At 27.9% G+C, this 20,088-nt stretch overlaps 3 protein-coding genes across 3 annotated transcripts; 2 read left to right on the top strand and 1 right to left on the bottom strand.

Annotated features, from left to right (window-relative positions):
- Positions 1-3,944: 3,944 nt before the first annotated feature.
- On the top strand, positions 3,945-8,870 carry LOC141531219 (plasma kallikrein-like). Its single transcript, XM_074248878.1, has 7 exons — positions 3,945-4,828; positions 5,122-5,310; positions 7,334-7,410; positions 7,976-8,076; positions 8,136-8,235; positions 8,313-8,639; positions 8,707-8,870. The coding sequence occupies exons 1-7, from the start codon at positions 4,096-4,098 to the stop codon at positions 8,860-8,862; spliced, it is 1,683 nt and encodes a 560-aa protein (XP_074104979.1). The 5' UTR covers positions 3,945-4,095; the 3' UTR covers positions 8,863-8,870.
- Positions 8,871-8,888: 18 nt separating this feature from the next.
- Positions 8,889-12,229, bottom strand: LOC141531160 (alpha-(1,3)-fucosyltransferase C-like). The gene is made up of 4 exons (XM_074248766.1): positions 11,617-12,229; positions 10,983-11,281; positions 10,102-10,411; positions 8,889-9,703 (listed from the first exon to the last, which is right to left on the bottom strand). The coding sequence occupies exons 1-4, from the start codon at positions 11,725-11,727 to the stop codon at positions 9,221-9,223; spliced, it is 1,203 nt and encodes a 400-aa protein (XP_074104867.1). The 5' UTR covers positions 11,728-12,229; the 3' UTR covers positions 8,889-9,220.
- A 1,493-nt stretch (positions 12,230-13,722) lies between these two features.
- Positions 13,723-15,371, top strand: LOC141525634 (uncharacterized). Its single transcript, XM_074240196.1, has 5 exons — positions 13,723-13,860; positions 14,332-14,470; positions 14,555-14,692; positions 14,822-14,973; positions 15,055-15,371. Exons 1-5 carry the CDS (start codon positions 13,772-13,774, stop codon positions 15,278-15,280), a joined length of 744 nt encoding a protein of 247 aa, XP_074096297.1. The 5' UTR covers positions 13,723-13,771; the 3' UTR covers positions 15,281-15,371.
- Positions 15,372-20,088: the final 4,717 nt, after the last annotated feature.

Below are 20,088 nucleotides of genomic sequence, written 5' to 3'. Positions count from 1 at the left end.
CAACTTTAGAAATTAATCTTTTATTAATTTAAACACAAATTTTTATTTTTTTTATCAGGAATTATATTAAAAAGTGAAAAAAAATTACATTAATTCAATAATGACAATTTTAATTATGAAAATCTTCACTTTTGACTGTTTCAATCTAAAAACTCTTTAAAATATTAATTATTGTTAATTTACTGCAAAGCCGTTTGCGTTTTGGTTGTTGAGACTTGATATTGACCTGGCGAAAGTGCCCTTGGAACTTACAATGTTAAGGCCTCCTTTCTTCCTTATTATTCTCATAAATAAGCGAAGTTTTAGCGAATCAAGATTGAAAAATAGCTTTATACACAAACATCCTTTCTACCATATCATCTTGTAAATATCTTAAGCCATCCGGTATTTTAACTTACTTTTCTCCAACTCTCACATTCAATCGTTTATTTACAGACAATTTGTATCAAAAGATGATAAACTGGAGTCTACATAAATTATATTGACCTCATTATCTTCTACTTCAACAAATTTTTTGTTTTTATCAAAAAAACGATAGATTTGTTTGTAAAAATAAAATTTTATTGTCTAAAAAAAAAAAAAAACAGTTATTGTATACAATTATGATAATGAATATTGTCGAAAAAGTTTTCTGTTAGACGATTATTAACGGGCAAAGTTGAAAGTCACAACTTTACTGAGGGAACTTTCACTAATGACTCGAACGTGTCCACCGATGTATTGTAGCGTGTTATGTTGATGAAGTGGTTCACTATATATGTTTATGTAAAATGTATTTTATTTTCGAGTACTTTAGTGTGTAATTCAAATTTATAAAATCTACATTAGGTGAATAAGTAACCGGTATCTAAATGATGATGATGAGAATGATGAAGTGAAGAAAAGAGATAAAAAAATATTATATACAAAGAACGTAATATACATAGGATAGGTTTAATAAAAGTTTTGCTGAGGAGCATGAGACCAACTACAACTACAACGATAACTTCAACTATAACTAACGTATTATACACAAGTAAAGAGTTTGTATTAAAAGCCGTTCCACTTGTTTCAGTGGCCTGCTTTCGTGTCCCACTTTTGCTCATACCCAGCTCCGGACTGCACAATAGATACACCAATACGTTGGCTTAACGACTCAAACTTCCTTGATGCGGATACTGACTCCTGATGTTCAATATCTAGATTTGATATTGGATTCATTACAAACATCAAACATGCTCACCATTGCTTCGTTACTGCTGTGATTTAGAAAATAAAAGACTCGACTGTCATATTTGGCTGAAAGTGATGCAGCGGAGATTAATATGGAGAGAAAAATGAAAAGTACCTATTTTTAATTAATTTAATTAATTAAATAGCTGAAATTCTCATCAAAATTATTCAGCTATGAATGCTGTATTTTTTTTCATGATTGGTATTTATTTAAATAATTTACCGTCTGGTTTTGCGGATTCTGGCTCTCGGAGAAATGATAAATATTTATCGTTTAGTAAGTTTATTATTTTACTTTATTTTATTTTTTTTTTTTTTTGGAAAATTTTAATGTTAATGTTAATAATGACTACTGGTTTTAGATGCTGGATATTATGATGAGCATTCAAGTAATGAAATATCAAGCGGACGACCGCGATTTTTTGATGAAATAGGATGTAAGTATATTTCAAAAGTATTGCAATTTTTTTGGTTTAAGTTAAAAAAAAATGATTAAATAAAGTGAGAAAACCGCAAGTGAGTAGACATTTTTTCCTTAATTTTTTTAAAAAGCTCGTTTTATTTCTTTTTCCTTTGTAATATATTTTTTTTACCTGGCTTAAGCCTAAATCTTGTTGATTAAATTACACGAACTTTACAAACATACATTGGACTTAAAAGGATTTAATTAAATCTATTTAGACTCAATTTGGAAAGAATTTCCCGGTCCTATTTTTTTTTTAAATAGGCTCATAATTATTTGAGAAAAAGCTGTAACACAAATTAATAAAAATTATGGTTGATATTCTTGTTCACACCGTTAGCATTCATCACAGCCTTTTCTCTCTCTAATCAACGAATAAAAAACTACAGTATATCATGCTCAAAGTACTTAAAGCGCTCGCGTGTCAAATAGAACTAAATTCAATTTCAATTTTCAATTGTTAACTTCCTACGATGAAAGTCAATGATTTCATGTGAATTATAATCAATTTGGCTCGATAGATTTTGAGGAATCTCAAAAGTAAAATTAAAAAAAATTTTTTCTTTGAGATAATTTTCAAGCTGATGAATCGATCAATTTCAAAATATAATCAGCTCTCAACCTTAAAAAACAACGTTGATAGCAATCTGGATTAAAATTAGTTAATTCGTTCAAGAAATATCGTTGTCGAAAAATTTTAAACAAAAATTTTTTTTGCATAAATTTGGAATTTTTTTCACAGGTAATAAGTAATTTTTTTATATTTAAAAAATTGCATGAAGTGTCGGATCAAAATCAGTTGATTTTTCCAAGAGATTTCTGTCAAAAAATTCCAAAAAAATATTTTTTCTACATAACTCTAAAATTTTGCGTTGAATCGATTTTGTAATGATATTTTTTCTAATTGAACTGCACACATATTTTTTTTCATTAAGTATCATTATTTTTTTTTTTTTTTTTTTTTTCGATAAAATGAACGTTAACGGTGTGCTATTTTACAATCCCGAATTTTTTGAAGTTTATGTAGACTGAACTCCGTCGATTTTGACTCGGGAATTTACCTCAAAAAAAAAAAATATTTTAGAAAAATTTCAAAGACTAGTCAAAATAAAATTTGAAACTTTTTAAAAATTTTAATTAAAGTCAAGTTCAATCCAAACTAGATCTTGTTAATTAACATAATTTATACTCTTTATAACTGCCACGATAATAAACATAAATTGATATAAAAAAAAAAAAAAAAAAAAACGGAGTAAATAAAAAATTAGTAAAACCCGTTTTATAAGTTAATATGATCAGGTGTCACGAAGTGTCTCATTCCGAGTTCTGATTTGGTTCCAACCGAGTCGGTATCAGTCACACGATCTGAAAATCTTCATAGCAGTTTGCATGCTCTGAAGACGACATGACGTCTTCTTACGTATGCAGTAGCCAGTGGTCTAGAGTGATCTAGAGTCTAAGCTATATTGTGAACTACGGAAGCCAGTAAATGTATACAGCGAGGAATTCTCGTCAAATAAAACAACGACTGAAAAATAAATGCGTACTTACTTGGCACGAAAGAGAAAGGCTTGCAATGATTAAGCATCCTTTTTTTTGCTACGACAAAAGAGTTTCTTCTTTCGGAAGCAGCTAATATCACCCAACTAGAACGTCTTGGTGACACGCAAGCCTTAAGCCTATCATTATTCATTATCATTATCAATTCTTTATTTTATTCATTTCCTTCACAAAAAATTAATAATGTTGAAAATAAAAATAAATAACTTACAACTAAAACTGTGTCAGTAATTCACGATAAAATTGATTGTTAGTCAGTGATTCCACGTGCGCGAAGATAAATGAATCATACGTGAGGAATCAATTGTAATTGAAAAATAAATAAATGAAATAGAGAAAGGAAAGAATAAAAAGTGAGATACGAGGACGTCAAGTTTTTCAGTCTTGCCTTTTTTTGGAAAATGCTGTCTATGATTCTTCTGGTAAAACTGAAGAAAGGAGGATGCAGAAGAATAGAAATAGAAGAATGAAGAAATTGGTGGTAGGATGAGAAGGATTAGGTGGCATAGCTGAAAAGACACGACGAGAAAGCCAAAGTCGGTGAAAGCAAGCAAACGACTTGCTAGTACGGCAAGTGTTCGATCCGAGCGTGACAGACGTCGCTTGGCACTTGTAACATCCACGTGCATTAAAATTTTATTTTATTAAATAAAAACAAAATTTTTTTTTTCACTTCTGCCTGATCTTGACAGTGATAATTGGTTGGCAATTAGTGATTTAATTGTTTATTAATGCGGCAATTTTTATTTTGAATCATCATTGTTTTTGGTGCTGTGGTTGTGGAAAGAATTTATGTAAACGATGACAAATTTGTGGAGAATTGATTGATTTCTTCTTACACTGAGTTAAATTTTTGGTGGATGATGCTGCTGAGATTCATTGCAAGAAAATCAATTGCTCAAAATGACAAATATGCTGTTTTTAAAGCAGCTATTGTCGTGTTTTTATTCAACTTCATCGTCGAAATTCAGGGAAGAAATGTTTATGGAACGGAAATTGGTGACAGGCCTCAAGAACAGTTTGCATATTCGAGATCAAGGAGCTTGTCGAGGGATCAATTTTTTCCAGTTGTGAGAAAACGGGTTAATATTGATAGATATTTTGACGGTAGTGATGATTTTAGTGGTAATAATAATCATAATAATAATAATAATAATAATAATAATAATAATAATAATAATAACAATAGTAATAATAATATAAATAGAAGAATTGAGAAGAAAGAGATTAGAAGAACGCAAAAAAATGATGTGCAGAAATTAACAGAATTAAAAAATAAGCCGCAGAGCAAATTAATCGAGGAGGAATTTACGGACGTCGAAATTGGAGCGCTGCAAAATTTTGGGCAAGATGATGATACTAAGAATGAATTGGAGAAGCTTTTGGACGAATTGAGGGATTCAGATGGCAACAAAATTGAGGAACAATCAAGTGAGCGTGGACGTCGTGGTAGAAGAAGAAAACTTAGCAGCCATGAACAAGGAATTCTACTTGTGGAGACTTTGAAGAAGAAGAAAAATTACACTAGTTACGACGACCATCGGGGGCATGCGGCGAATCTTAACAGTGGAATCATGGACATGCTTGGGAGAAGTATGCCTTGTTTATGCTTGTTATAAATATAAATTATAATTGTTGTAATAATAGAAAAATAATAATGTTGAATAACGTTATACGTTTCGGACGGTTGCCAATTGGAACTGTTACACTTAGTGACAACTGAGTCAACTAGGATGTCCGTATTATCGCGTGCTACATCTATTTTGCATTCATTTATATTTTTACTGGATAATTCCGTACTAGATAATTTAACTTTTAGGTGGAAAAATGCAAGTATTCAGGTAGTTATTATTATTATTGTTATTTTGTTTTTTTTTAAATTACAGTGATTCCTCAAACGTGCAAATATAAAGGCGCCAAATTCGAATGTGGTTTAAGTATCAGCTGCGTGTTGAGTGGGGGACGACCTGTTGATTTATGCTCCGGTGGTCTCATTTGGAGCTGTTGTGTTGATGATGACGATATCCCGGAAAAAGAGCCTTCGAGACCTACATCTGGAGTCCTGCAAAATGCCAGTGAGTTTTTGGTTTTGTTTTATATTGTTAAAAAAATTTACAGAGGGAGATTACGGGTTCAAAATAATGTCAGAAATTAATAAGTACTCTTGTAGTTCTCATAAAAAGTAATAATGATAATTTTATGTTTCTTATGTACGAGAAAAAAAAAATAGAAAAAAACTGATTGAATTTATAATAAAAACACATGAACAAAATTAACTAAAAACTTTTTGGGAAGCATATTTATTAAGATTTAAATGATTGAATAAGTTTATTTCTTCTCGATCATCTATTTAATTTATGTATTTAAAATAATTTGATTTTCAGGCCATTAAATTTTTTTTTTTGTATCAATTTTAATAAAAAATTATAATAATAATTATTGTTATAATAGATACCTAAAAATGATATTATTTAGTAAATAATAATTTGAAAAAAAGAATTTTTTTATTGAGTTACTTTATTTTAATTTTTAACAAATTTTTTTGACTGATAACAAATAACTCATTCGACAATTTTTTTTTAAAACAAGGGCTTACACTTTTTTTTCTCACTCTCTATTGGACAAATGAAAGTATCGCTGTTATACTTGTACAATAAACGGAATCTTAAAACGCATTTTATGCATACACAGTAAAAAATTTTGGGTCATTGCGTCAAAAAATTGTGTTATAAATATTCTACACTTTTATGTGTAAATTTAACAGTTATTGTGTTAAATTAACACAAAAAAGTGTTAAATATTTAACACCAAAATTTTTGATACAAAACTTTTTGACGCAAAATTTTTTACTGTGTAAATAAATGGAAATTATCAAAAAATAAAATTTTCTATTTAATAAAATGTAGGAATTTATTGACATTAAAAATTTCATAAAATTAAAAAATCATTTTGTGGAACTATAAAAATAACATTTTATTAAAACGGTATTTAATTTAAAAAACTAATTACATCTAAGAATTAAATGCTCCAAGTGTTTTTCCACAAAAACAACAAACTACAGTTTAAAACACCATAAAAATTTCCACAGAGCAATTATGATTAAAAAAAAAAGATATAACGTTATCTGATGAAATGCGAAACATTAAAAAAAATGACAAGACATTTATTGAGTACTCAGTACAACAATTCAATGCATGACTTTCTTTGTTCCCTTATAAATTGTGAACCGGAACGAGTGAATAAGCATATTATAGAGTAGGAAAAAATAATTAACCGAACTAATAAGACCGTACGTACGAACTGCCAATAATTGGTCGTCGGGTTAGCCGGAGGTTAAATAAATTATAATTTATAATAATTTTTACGGACAGAGAAAGAATAAAAACAGAAAATGACGATTCATCGAAACGATTGAACTTGAGATCGATAAATTTTAGCGTTTTCAATGATCTTGGGAAATCAACGACCTTATGTGGAAGACGATGTGAAAATATATGGAAACGGACTGGCCCAGCGACCTCACCGACCAAATTCTCATCAAAGCGGTGACAATAGTGGACTTTATGGGCCTACTTACTCGGCTTGGGAGCAAGATCGGCCCAACGATTTGTCTTCTTTCGATCGGCCTAACTATGCCAGTCATCCTGACACTAGTTATCCAAATAACTTTTATCCTGATGATGATTACAACACTCGTCCAATTATTGGAGGGACTGAAGATTATCAGAATAATGCACAGGATCAGTCCAAGTACCGTGGTAATCAAAAAATCGTCTGCAAAAATAAAACTATTCAAGGATATGATATATGATTCACCACCACTGAGCACTTTCTTTATATTATTATCTTTTTTATTTATCTTTCGCCTCTTCCATCACCGTGCAATCTATATTTTTCGGCTTATTAATTTACGAACGACTGTCTAGATGCTTGACAATAAATATATAGAATGAATATTAAATAGATGCCAGCACACGCATGATATCAGAAAGCTGGAACTGATAAATGACACGATTAGCCAATCACTTTATTCATTATGGAATAAATTTATTTATTGTTTTGTTGTTGTGTTTAATACTGTTTATTATTTATTTACAGGCTGCGGGGAGCTCTACACGAGAAGTAACAGGATCGTGGGTGGACATAGCTCCAGCTTCGGCAGTCATCCATGGCAGGTGAGAGTTTTTTAAACGCTCGAAATTTGAATTTTACTTTAAAGTTGTCCGTTTCACCGTTTATTTCACTTTTATTCATATTTTAAATTTCTTTTTTTTTTTATTGATATCATAAAGTTGTATATTTTTATCAAATTATCCGATTGTTAATTTAAAAATGTTTCTAAATTTGAACTTAATCGTTTTTTTCAATATTCAGATTTAGATTTAGTTTCACATTTTATAGAATTCCAAGAAATAGTTTTAATTTTTTTTTTTATAGAAAAATTGACATTAAAAATTCAAATTTTCTAAAATTTTTATGAATAATAAGATCTCGATTTACTCGAATTAATTTTGGATGCAAAAAACTCCCCAGATTTCGCAGTAACCTTCATATCTTCAGAAAAATTAAAAAAAAAAAAAAAACCCTGAGCCTCTATTTCGTTTAATTATGTCTTTTTTGTTTTTATGGTCATTAAGTACACAGAAAAAAAAATTCTTATATCGAATTAAAAAAATGACATTTAAAAAATTTGAAGACATTAGAAGAGTATTTTATATTAAAATAACAATTTTATTCCAGGCCGCAATAATAAAATCTGGTTTTCTGGCAAAAAAATTGTCATGTGGAGGGGCATTATTAAATAACCGTTGGGTTGTCACTGCTGCTCATTGCGTTGCTACGTACGTATAAATAAAATCTAAAATATAAGAAAAACTAATAATTAATTCAAAAATTACAGAACTCCAAATAACAATCTAAAAGTAAGATTAGGTGAATGGGACGTGAGGGACGGCAATGAAAAACAGCTTCACGAAGAATATAACATAGAAAGAAAAGAGGTATTTAAAATATATATTTATTAAAAAATACAAATAGTAATAATAATAATTAACACAATAAATTCTATAAAAAATAGGTTCATCCTCAATATTCGCCGACGGACTTCCGGAATGATGTAGCTTTAGTGAAGCTTTCACGAGCGGTTGCTTTTAAACAACACATTGTTCCAGTTTGTTTGCCCGCTAGAAATCTGAAACTTTCAGGACGCACTGCAACTGTAGCTGGCTGGGGAAGGACGCGACACGGTCAAAGCTCCTCTCCAAATGTTTTGCAAGAAGTTGATGTCGAGGTTATTCCTAATGAACGGTGTCAGAGGTGGTTCAGAGCTGCCGGAAGAAGAGAAACTATCCATGATGTTTTTCTGTGCGCTGGTTACAAAGAAGGCGGCAGAGATTCTTGTCAAGTAAATACTTGTTTATTATTTTGTTCATGATAGTTAAATTATTATTTATTAATTTATTAAATTCCAGGGTGACTCAGGTGGTCCTTTGACGATGGCCGTTGAAGGCAGGCATGTTTTGATAGGCTTGGTCTCTTGGGGAATTGGTTGTGGCCGTGAACATTTACCAGGAGTTTATACAAATATACAGAAATTCGTACCGTGGATCGACAAAGTTATGAGTTGAGATGTTGACAGCAATTATTAAATAGTAATAATTATTATTTTTATTTATTTATTGTCATAATTGTTAATGCCAGCTAACCTCATCTCTACTCTTTTTTTCTGATCAAATAAGATTAGAATTTTATTTTTTTCTTGTAGATATGTTGTACAATTTATAATAATTATCAAGCCCGTATTTTTTATAATTATTAAATTTAGTTAAAAAATTTTTTGAGGTAATTTATTGTTTTATAAAAAAATGCTTGAGTAAAAAAAAAATTTATAGATAATAAGTAGATGTAAATTTTGTTTGTATAAAAACTTCAAAATTTTAAATTCGCAAGTCTTTGATAAAAATACAGGGAATTGTATTTTCTTTTTTATTCATCGGTTGCGTTAACTAATTTTGTGTAAACGCACTGATTTTTTATGTAATACTTTTTGAAATTTTCAATACTTTTTCGTGGCAATGATGTATCATGAAGTTTTTCACAGAGATCACAAAGCGTTGATTCATTTGTGTCTTCGATAGAATAATATTTTTTCCACCAAAAATATTTAGCGTACACAGCTGGATTCGCTGATAATTTTAATAAAAATTTAGCCAAGTGTCGAGTATCATTGAAAGTTCTCACGTCGATGTAGGAATGTGGTGGAATAAATTGTGAGTAATCGGCACCACCGTAAACAATCGGAATAACGTATTTTTGCATCGGTAAAAATAATTTTTCAGTTATGTAATCTTTACAAAGAGTATTTTCAAATGATAAGTAAAAATAATAATCTCGCTCAACAAGATTATGACAATCATGGTTCGTTGTCTTATTACACTGTTTATCACCACATTTTCCGTAAACATCAATCTGTAAATAGTTTATTAAATTAATAAAAATTTATATGATAAGAAATAAATATTTATAGTCAAGTGATCTTGTATCAAATATTAAATTAAATCTTCTTTCTGATATTTTGTATTTTAGGTATTATCTATTTAAGATTAATTAATAAAAATTCCAGAAATAAACAATTGTAAAAATTTTATTTTTACTCCACAAGTAATTAATTTATTAAAGAAAAAAAAATTTTTTTCAGAATAAAAATTGAATTTCATGTTATTGTAATTTATGTTCAATAATTTTGCATGAAATTTTCTTACATGATATAAAACAAAAAATACTTAAAGTATAAATTAAAAAATTTTACTTCTGAAAATGTTTAGAAAATTATAAAAAATAATTATAAAAAATAACTTTTATAATACCTGAAAGTACTGCTGAAGATTGGCAACCAATATTTCTCTTTGAGAATTAGTCTCACAATGTGAAACAAACCAAGCGGCCATTTTTTTTTTACCTTTTATAATAGACATTTCTTTATCAGTTGGAATGTATTTGTCATCATACGATCGCCATTTAACAATACCATCGGGATCGAGTGGTGGTGCAATTATTTTATCACTTTCAATTTCTCTAACTTGACCATAAGGCCTTCTTATATCGGAATCCAATCGATATGACATTGTCCAGTTGTAAAAATTTGGGTTAAAAACGAATTGAAAATCATTTAACGGCCTGAAACATTAAAAATCAATAATTTAATAATAATATTACGGTTCCATGCGTTTTCATCTCCGGACAAAATATTTTCAGACAAAATATCCCCGACAAGTATTTATTAGGAAAATTATAAATATTTTTATTAATTAAGGGAACATTTTGAAGCGCGTATTTTTCAAGAAAATTAAAAATATTTTTATTATTTAAAAAATTAAAAAAGTTTAAGAAAACGCGGGTAATCGTGTTGTGCCCTTTTAACATTGTGCTTTTTAATAATTTTTTTTTTATTAAAATTTTTGAAAACTATAACGAATTTGAAGGATAACTTGTCAGAGTTTTTTTGTGATAGGGGATATTTTGTCGGGGGATCAAGACGCCTGATATCGATTTTTTTAGCTTAAGAAAATATCAAAGAAAACTGAAAATTTCTTCAAGTCAAAATTTCTGGACGCAAGAAATTTGTTTGTTCTGTGCACTAATTACTACATAAAAAGAAAATGAAAGAAATTGCAATTACCAAAAAATATGGATAAAAATGACTGAATTTGAATTTTAATTTTCATAAAAATTGGATAATAGTATATACCTAGAAACTGGAGATTCCCATGAAAAATATATGTAACGCTGATGAGTCGATCTATAAATCGGGAGATCATTTAGCTGCATTTCGATTCCATGAAATAGGATGGCATCATAATCAGTTATAAAATTGAATAATTTTCTGTCAGAAGTCACATAGCAATGAGGTACTGGGCAATTTTTGAAGATATCTCCATCGCCAAACATAAAGTCTTTATGTTTTTCTGCGTACATAGTATTCCAGTAAAGAATAGTCTTCACTTTTTTATATTCTCCCGGTGAGTAATGCCATCTTTTTTGAACTACCTATTTAGATTAATTCAATTCTTTTTATCAGTAGTATAAATAAATGAAAAAAAAAAAAAAAAAAAAAAAAAAAAAAAGTTTACTATATATTTACTATTTTAGTTTAAAAATTAAAAAAAATTGTTTTAAATCAAAAAATTGAAGCTTAAAATATTTAACATAAACTTTTTTCATTTAATCACAGAAAATTTTTTATCGTGAATAGATTTTATAAATGTTCAATGAAGAAAAAAAATAATATAGGTACATACTGCTGCCACTATGATTGTTCCTAAATATCGCACTAGCTTCAATAATAAAAAACTTTAATAATTCAATAATATAATTTTGATTACCTGATAAGTTCTTTTAGTGTTATCGTATAATACCGGTGTCCAGGCGTAAATCACAATTAATATAAGCGTAATAAATATGAGAAAATCGAGATACCACCACAATTTTCGCATTTTTATAAATTAATACATTCAAAAAAAAATTTTAAACTTAAAATAACAATTAAATAAATAATTATGTTAACTACATCTAATACGAGACTCTTGCATCAGGTACATTTAAATGAGATTTTATTAACCATTTATCACCACCAACACTATGCAAAATAACATGTATTAATGTTACAGTTAACAGCATTCTCGAGATTAATTTTCAGCCTATAATACTTTAAACAAATCATTAAATTCCATTTATACTGATAGAACACATGTTGATATTCTGTTATCTAAATCCGTCAATATCAGAACTAATTCGAATCCAGAAAAAAATACGTTGATTAGTTAGATCTTAACTTTTCTTTAAGAAGAAATCTTGAGTTATAAATTTTTTGAAAATTATTATATTTTATTTTTAGGTGATATAATTTTTTGAAAAATAAAAAAACAAAATATAAATATAAACTATAAAAAAATAGGGTGTTTAAAGCTTTTACTTTATCGTCATTGACACTACTAGGAGTATGCTACAGTGTGCTAACATAGATGGAAGACTGTTGTCCTACAGACATCATTTCTCCTCCTCTGTTGAGTTTAGAATATCTACTTTGTTTGCATCAAACAAATTAGAAATCGACTAAAATATTTTTGATAACATAATTTATACTTTAGGTTTTCATACAGAACTTAAAAATTATTTGAATTTTTCTATAACATTAAATTTATGATTGAATTCAAATTCATTTAGTTTAAAAATTATCGAAATTCCGAGAATTGTCAAAAGAAAATGGTAGCTGATTTCTTATTGGTTAAGATTCAAATCGTGCGTGTGGCGCGAAATTCAAATTCTCATTAGAACTAAAAAATTGTGAAGCGCTTTTTTTTTTTGGTTTTATGAAGAATTTTTATTTTCTAGGTTTAAAATTTTACATACAAATATAAGTAATAAATTTTTTTATAAAGACTTAAACTATAATTTTTTACGTTTCAACCATGAAACGTTTTAACCATGATTGAAATAGTAAAAATCTAGTTAAAAGTAAAAATGACGCATTAAATTAAATTTATAAGACGTGGAAGTTCTGAATAATCTTAACAAAAATTTTTATAAGTAAATAAAATGTTATAAAATTTCACCGATTGATAAATTAATGATAAGCATAAATAGATTTATTGATAAATAATTAATTGAGATGATGGATGTTTATTACAAAAATAAGCTACTTGAAAGGTATTAAACTGATAAACATGAAAATATTCGATTGAGATATTAAAAATTGGAATATCAAAATTATCTTTTTAAATAAATGTAAACATGCTGAGAAAAATCATTTATTATCTAATATGCTTATCATAAGTGAATGATCTGAGCGAAAGAGAGAAAGTAGTTCAAATGGAACTTAGGATTTAAGTCAGGTCACCGGGTTATTCGGCCGACGAAAGTGAAACTTAAACCTCATTTTTCGAGGTCATCAAAAGTAAAATCTCTGTCCTGTATGAAGGTAAAAGTGTTATACTATTCGTGAAAGTAAAAGTTATCATTGCAATAAGGACGTTGACCTATATAATACAATCTAACACAGATTGGTTTCACTTTGTTAAGCTCTCTCTTCAGGTCCATTTTTTATGAGAGAAGAAAAAAAAATTCTAAAATCTGAAGAAAGTTCAGATAGTGCGATTTAAACACTACTTACTCGATATATTTTTTTTAATAAGCTACAAATGACATTGAATATCTTTAATTACTTAATTTTTATTCTTAATTAATAATTACATTAATATTATTTAAATATTAAATAGCTTCTTGATAGTTATTTTATCAAAGTTCATCTATAACAATATTTTTGTGGCCTAAAATTTAATCAGTGACAACAAGAAAACTCAGATTATTATTTTTTAACTTATTCAATCAATTTTTGAGTTTATCTAATAGATAAACGACTTAAAGATAAGATAGAAGTAAATTAATGATATCAATATAAATAAATTTTATAAAAATTTGCAGATCTCTTGTGGTCATGTCAGGTTGCTGCGAATTTTTAATCGGTGCATATCTATCATCATGATTTATAACTTCTTGTTTTTTATAACAATCGTAACTATCGCATCCATTCACGCTTTTCCGTATCAAGATGTTAAACAACAGATAGGGTAAGTATTTTTTATTGTACAGCTAAAAAAGATTTTTCTGTGTAATTAATCATTCAAAAAATTGAATATTAATTACACGGTAGAAAATTTAAGTGGCTGTAATTCAAAAACTATTTGAGATATCGATTTGAAATTTTAATATATTATTTTTAAAGGTATTACCTATCAAAATATGAAGAAAAAAATCAATTTTTTGTAAATTTCACTCTGGTTGTGCTCCTTAACACAAAGTTTAGTTTCTCTATCATTACACAGAGATTGTGTTGAATTAACACTAAGCTTGTGCACTGATAGAAAAGTTAACTTGACTCAAAAAAAAAAAAAAAATCTTGAATGAAAAACTGGTGTTCTTGGTTCAAGATTTTTTTTTGCATCAAGTTAATATTTTATCGGTGCATAAAAAAATCATCAACACAGGTGTTTATGTTTAATTTGGATAAAAAATATTTTAGCGTGAATTTTATTTTCTAGATCTAAAAAGGGATCACAAACAACAGCAATCATTCTAAATGACAGTTTTGACGTAAATTTACCATTGATCCGAAATTACATGAAAAAAAATGGAATGGAACCGTTGCAAATGCCAGATCATATTATAACATTTTCTGATGTACGGTGTTGTGATTCATGTAGATAAATTTAATTTTAAATACTAATTTTTTTGATAATCGTGATAAATTTTTTTATTTTACAGTTAGGAGTGGGCAAAGTTCACCTACAAAGAGGCTGGATACAAAATCTTGTTAGAATTGAACGGACTGGAGACGTAATTCTACGTTATAATAATAAATTTCTTTATTATGACTTTGATCTTGGTTGGGATAACCTTTATGTAATTTTCATTTATTTTTACTTGTTCACAGAAAAAAATTGAAAGTTTTGAAAAAATTCAAAAGTTATTATTTTCGAATAACATTAAAAATTATAATGATTTTATTAAAAATAAATTTTTTCGTTTAAGGTGAACGGTGACTACACAATGAGATACTTATTCCTAACGCGAAAAGGTTCTTTTACTGGAAGGTTTCGAAATCTCCGAATACGAGTTTTAGGAACACTGGATTTGAAAACTCAATTTCTTAAGCTCGAATTCTTCAAATTCGTTGATGTTGAGTAAGTCGAATGCTTACAATTGTAACTAATTGTTTTAATTACTTATCGGTAATCAATCATCTTATTTTCTTTTCAATTTAGTGATTTTACAATCAGATTAGAAGGCCACCTGTCAGATCACTTTATTAATGTTCTTACTAAAGTGCTTACGGTATTCGCCCGAAATCAAGTATTACGCGAAATTGAATACCAATCAACAGTACTAATTAAGAATAAAATAAAGGAAATTAATGAAATGAAACCAGATGTTACCGATAACATCATGTATTCTGTATTTGGGATTTCTAACAATGGAACAGTAATTTAAATAGCTGGTAATTAATTTTATGTTAGCTTGTTAAATAATTTGGTTGAACTTTATAGATATTTTTCAATAAAAAAATATAAGAAATTAATAATTTGAGAATACACTCATCTTTTCTTTAGTGTAACTTGAATAAATTTAGTAGACTTTTATAAATTCAAATTAAATTTTATTCAACGCGTGATGTAGTCAAAAGCGTCGTAGTATCTTCTTGCTGATTGAGGGATTAAAATTGAGGGATTAAAAAAAAAAAGAGAGAAGATTGTGACAGGTTCATGTGAGTATTTGTCCAAGAAAGTATTTGCTTTTGTAAAAAATTAAATTTCTCAGAAATAAAGTCAATGAAATGAATGAAACTCAAAATCATTGACGCAATGAATTTGAATAAATTTCCAATTAACACAAATAGCATTGAGTTGACATAGGGGGAAGTAGATTGACAAAAAGTTGCGACCAATTGGCTATTAGGGGTGTTTGATATAAAAGTTATTTGTTTCGACGTGAATAAATGAGTTCACGTGTGATCGGTTGCGGGCATGGCCGTTGTGAGCTTGTACGAACTGGTGGTAGTCATTATGCGAGTTCTGTTGATAGAGCACAGATAGAGCCACAGATCAGCATTCTTGAAAGCGATGAAGAGGCGCACTTTACGACGGGCTTGATTGTGATTCTTGTAAATCCACATTAACTGACGATTAATTATTTCCACTAGGAAATAAACATACTGTCAAACGTGGCTTTGATAAATGGAGTAGCAAAGACAACTGTTACTTGTTGATTCAACTGACTGTGATGATCAGAGTAGTATTGAACGTAAATGTTTTAAGAGTTCAGAGGATAAAATTTTTTTTTAAATGATTATGATGATTATATGAGTATTACACAGAAAAAAAAATTAATTTGGATCAAGAGAAAACTTCTTGAACCAAGGAAATAATTTTAAAGAGTTTCGTTGTCTTGAATCAAGACAAAAAATTTTTAAATCAAGTAAAATTTACTTAAACCAAGAAGAATTTCTTAGTGTAAGAATTTTTGTATTCAAATCATGAAAAAATAAATTTTTTATTTTTCATTTAACGTTTTTTTATTCATATGTTAGCCACATCCTTAATTTAATTTATTTTAGATGATTCAGCTTTTAGAATAATCGAATTGATTTTTAAAAGGGTAAAAAAAAGTAAAGTCATAAAACCAAGGTCTTGTATGAATTTTAGCAGGACTGCTACTGTTGCAGTTACGGGATAAAGTTGCAATATTCAAAGGACTAGTTCTATAACATATCAAAGTCGAATGATTTATTTTAAAATACCGCTACCCGTCTACATCCTGTATTTACTGATTTCAACGATGAAATAAGGATATTTTTAACTCTAACAATTCGAAACAGATATGTTGAAAAAATATTACATCAATAAAATCAAAAATAATCTATCAAACTATGATTAACAATAGTACACCAATTAATGTTTATTTTTAGTCGATTTTTATGTCGAAACTCAAAATTTTATTTCAAGAAGAAATATGTCATTAAGTTCCCGAACAAGTTCTTTTTAATGATTGCTATTAAGTAATTTTAACTAATAGATCTTGTTTAATTTGCTAGTTTTCGAAAGAAGTAGACTTTTTATGTGTAAACTACAAAAAAAAAAAATATATATATATAAAAGTATATTTGAACAAACCGTGTTAATGAGCATCATTTTGGTTTTTAGAATTTTTAGTGTGATATTATTTTCAAATATTTTTAAACGATTAACTAGAAAAGAGAAATGTTAATTTCAAGTCGTGACTTAATTGCAATTTTTATTAGTCTTAATATTAGTGTAGTTTTTTCAAAAAGTTGTACAACAATCGACGATTTTAAAGATGCACAGTTAATTATGACACGTTCGGCAGAAATTGATAAGAATCTTGATCGTAAAATTAGTATTTATTGGTACAACAAAAATTTTATTAAGGGGGATATAGTGGCTATTTATAACAGAAATCCAAAAAAAAACAATGCAACTCTACTTTTTACGCATAAGCCAAATATTTATAGTGGTAGTGTGAAAACTCCGTTGAAAATATCGTTTTTAAGTAATTTTATTGCAACATCTCAGGTAGACTTTTGTTTAGGTAAGTAAAAACAAGTAATAGTAAATTAATAGAATCGGTTATTTGCAAATAAATTATTAATTTACTTTTTTAATGCAGTGAAGTCTCTCCAACTTTGATTCTAAAGTGTCTTAAATTTATAGGAAAATGTTGAAGATATAGTAGGAAGTCAAAGTTAAAGAACAAAAAAGTTGGCGAGACTTCAGTGTAATTGATACATTTATCTTCAAATTCATAAATTGAGTTAATGAAACGTTATCAGAGATTTAAAAGAGAATCAAGAATTTTCTTGAATCATAAAACAGTTTGTTCTTTTTTTTACGTTTTTATGCACGGAAAAAAGAAAACTCGAAAAATTACATTGTAAATAGTAATAAGTGTCCTGTCGTATTCAAAACCGCTCCCCGCCTTTATTAATCCGCAAAAATTACCCATATCAAAATTTCTCAGCAAAAATATCTCAAGCATAATAATTTTTTACCCCAAAATTTATCACAATATAAAAATTAGAAAAATTACAGTTCGAAATAACATTTTTGTCACGTTACATTTTATAATGTAATTTTTCTATTTTTCTTTTTTCCGCGGATCATTATAAAATTATGAAATTGATTTTAAACTATTAAAGAAATTTAAAAGAATTTTTTAAATTCTTGAGTGGATTACATAATTTTTTTTTCTTCAGAGTATTTTGCTGCTTGGATCAGAAATAATAGACCAAGAAAAATAATTTGTTTAAAAACACATCGTAACTGGATGTACGAAATGAAAAACTCAATAGGCCCGTACCGTTTAAGTGAAATTATTTTACCAGGAAGCTATAAATCGGGATCATATATAAGAAATTTACCACCAAAAGAGAGTCATGTTGAAAAATTTACTGTCACACAAGTACATAATTAGTATTTATATTTATGAATTATACATTAATATTTCTAGGTAGTAATTTATAATATATTTGTTTCTAGAATCAAGACATATATACTCAGTTAGTTTACGGAGTTCGTTATATTGAAATTCAACCTGGTTATTATCCTAATGATACCGTCAAATATTGGACAAATGAAAAGTGTTTAAAACAGATATCTTTATCGAGAATATTTTGGGTAAATAAAAAATATTAACGGCGTTTATATTTTAAATTATAAACATTGATTATAAATATTTTCTAAATTAAAGGATATCAAGCTTTTTCTTCAATCAAGTAAAGAAATAATTCTACTGACTTTCAAAAATTTTTCAGATGGTACTAATTAATTTTTTTGCGTGCACTGGGAGAAAAATTTTTTTCTAAAAAAAATAAGCAATTTTGTAATATAAAATTAATTTATAGAACTCAGTATGAAAATAAATTTTTATAGATTTAAAAAAAAAATTTTAAATAGACAGCTTGAAAATTTTCTTCCGAAGTTATTTTTTTTTCAAATTTAGAAAACTTTTTTTTTACAAGAGAGTTAGTGTGAGAAAAATTTTTATTTTTCTAACTAAGAAATAAAATTGTTGAAAATTTGCAACAAATTCATTTCTTGTCACAACAATTTCCATTTTTTCCAAAAAAAATTTTTTCTCTCAGTGTAAGTTTGATAAAACTGTCGCAAAAATAATCTAACTTGAAAAATATACCCATAGGTTTCAAAAAAAACGATGACTATGATAAATTCGAAATTTTCCTTGAACAACAATTCGAAGACTACTCAATGCTGAAAAATTCCGCCAATCTATGGAATCTAACATTGAATGAAATTTGGAAATCAGATCGGCGGCTCATTATAAATCTTGATTATTCTTCTGACTCTGAAAACCATTCTCTACTCAAACCTAGGTATGAAGAATTAGAAAATGAAAAATTAATTGAAGTTGTTAGCGGAGTAATATATGCAGAGTATAACGCCAAATATAATTCAGTTGTACCAGAAGACAGGTCAGTAAACAGATTAATATCAAATATTCTGATATTCAAAACATGAAATTGAACACTTTAAAACTTTAGAGCACATTTCAACGTACCGAGAGTAGTGATAGCTGCAGTTAAATCAAATTACATTCCTGATTGTAACACAGACGTTCCGGAAACTAAGTCAACTACTTATCGAACTACTCGTAGTTCTGCGGATATGATATCGCCTTTGATATTAGAAATTTACAACGAAGAATACTATGACACAGCTAATGTTGTTGCGGTGAATTTTGTAGATGCTGTTGGAATTGTTGACTTTGCTATTGAGTGGAATAAAAGACGAACATCGCCATGCTGTGATTATTATAAATCGCTTATGGCTCCGAGCAGCATTTATTATATCTGAAACAATTCTCAGTTTCATTTCAATCTATGATAGGAAATCTTATATTTAATTTCTGAAGAAGAGCTGTGTAAAAAATTGTAGGCTAAAATGTAATCAACATAATAATTGTTCAATAAATAATCATAAAAGGTAATTCTGTGATTTAAATCTTGTTATCTAAACGGTCTTTTAAATTTCTGAATAAATTCCCATTTATAATAATAACTGTGCTCTACTTTTCTAGAAAACTTAGAAAACCTATTTTTGACGACAATTTTTCGGTAGTTTTCACCTAATATCCCAGTTAGGCATTTATTAGTTATAAATTTAAAGGAAAAAAATTCGATGATCAATTCTCTTCAGCAGCAACAATGAAAAAATGTAACTTTAGTTTGTAATTGAATGATACACAGAAAAAAAGGCTCATTTTAG

Source organism: Cotesia typhae, unplaced genomic scaffold, assembly GCF_013202065.1.
Source record: "Cotesia typhae breed Kobodo isofemale line unplaced genomic scaffold, CoteBio_Ctyphae contig_11, whole genome shotgun sequence".
In the NCBI taxonomy this organism is placed as follows: Eukaryota; Metazoa; Arthropoda; class Insecta; order Hymenoptera; family Braconidae; genus Cotesia; species Cotesia typhae.
The sequence above is the reverse complement of the archived record's forward strand: the minus strand, read 5'-3'. Positions and strand labels throughout refer to the sequence as shown.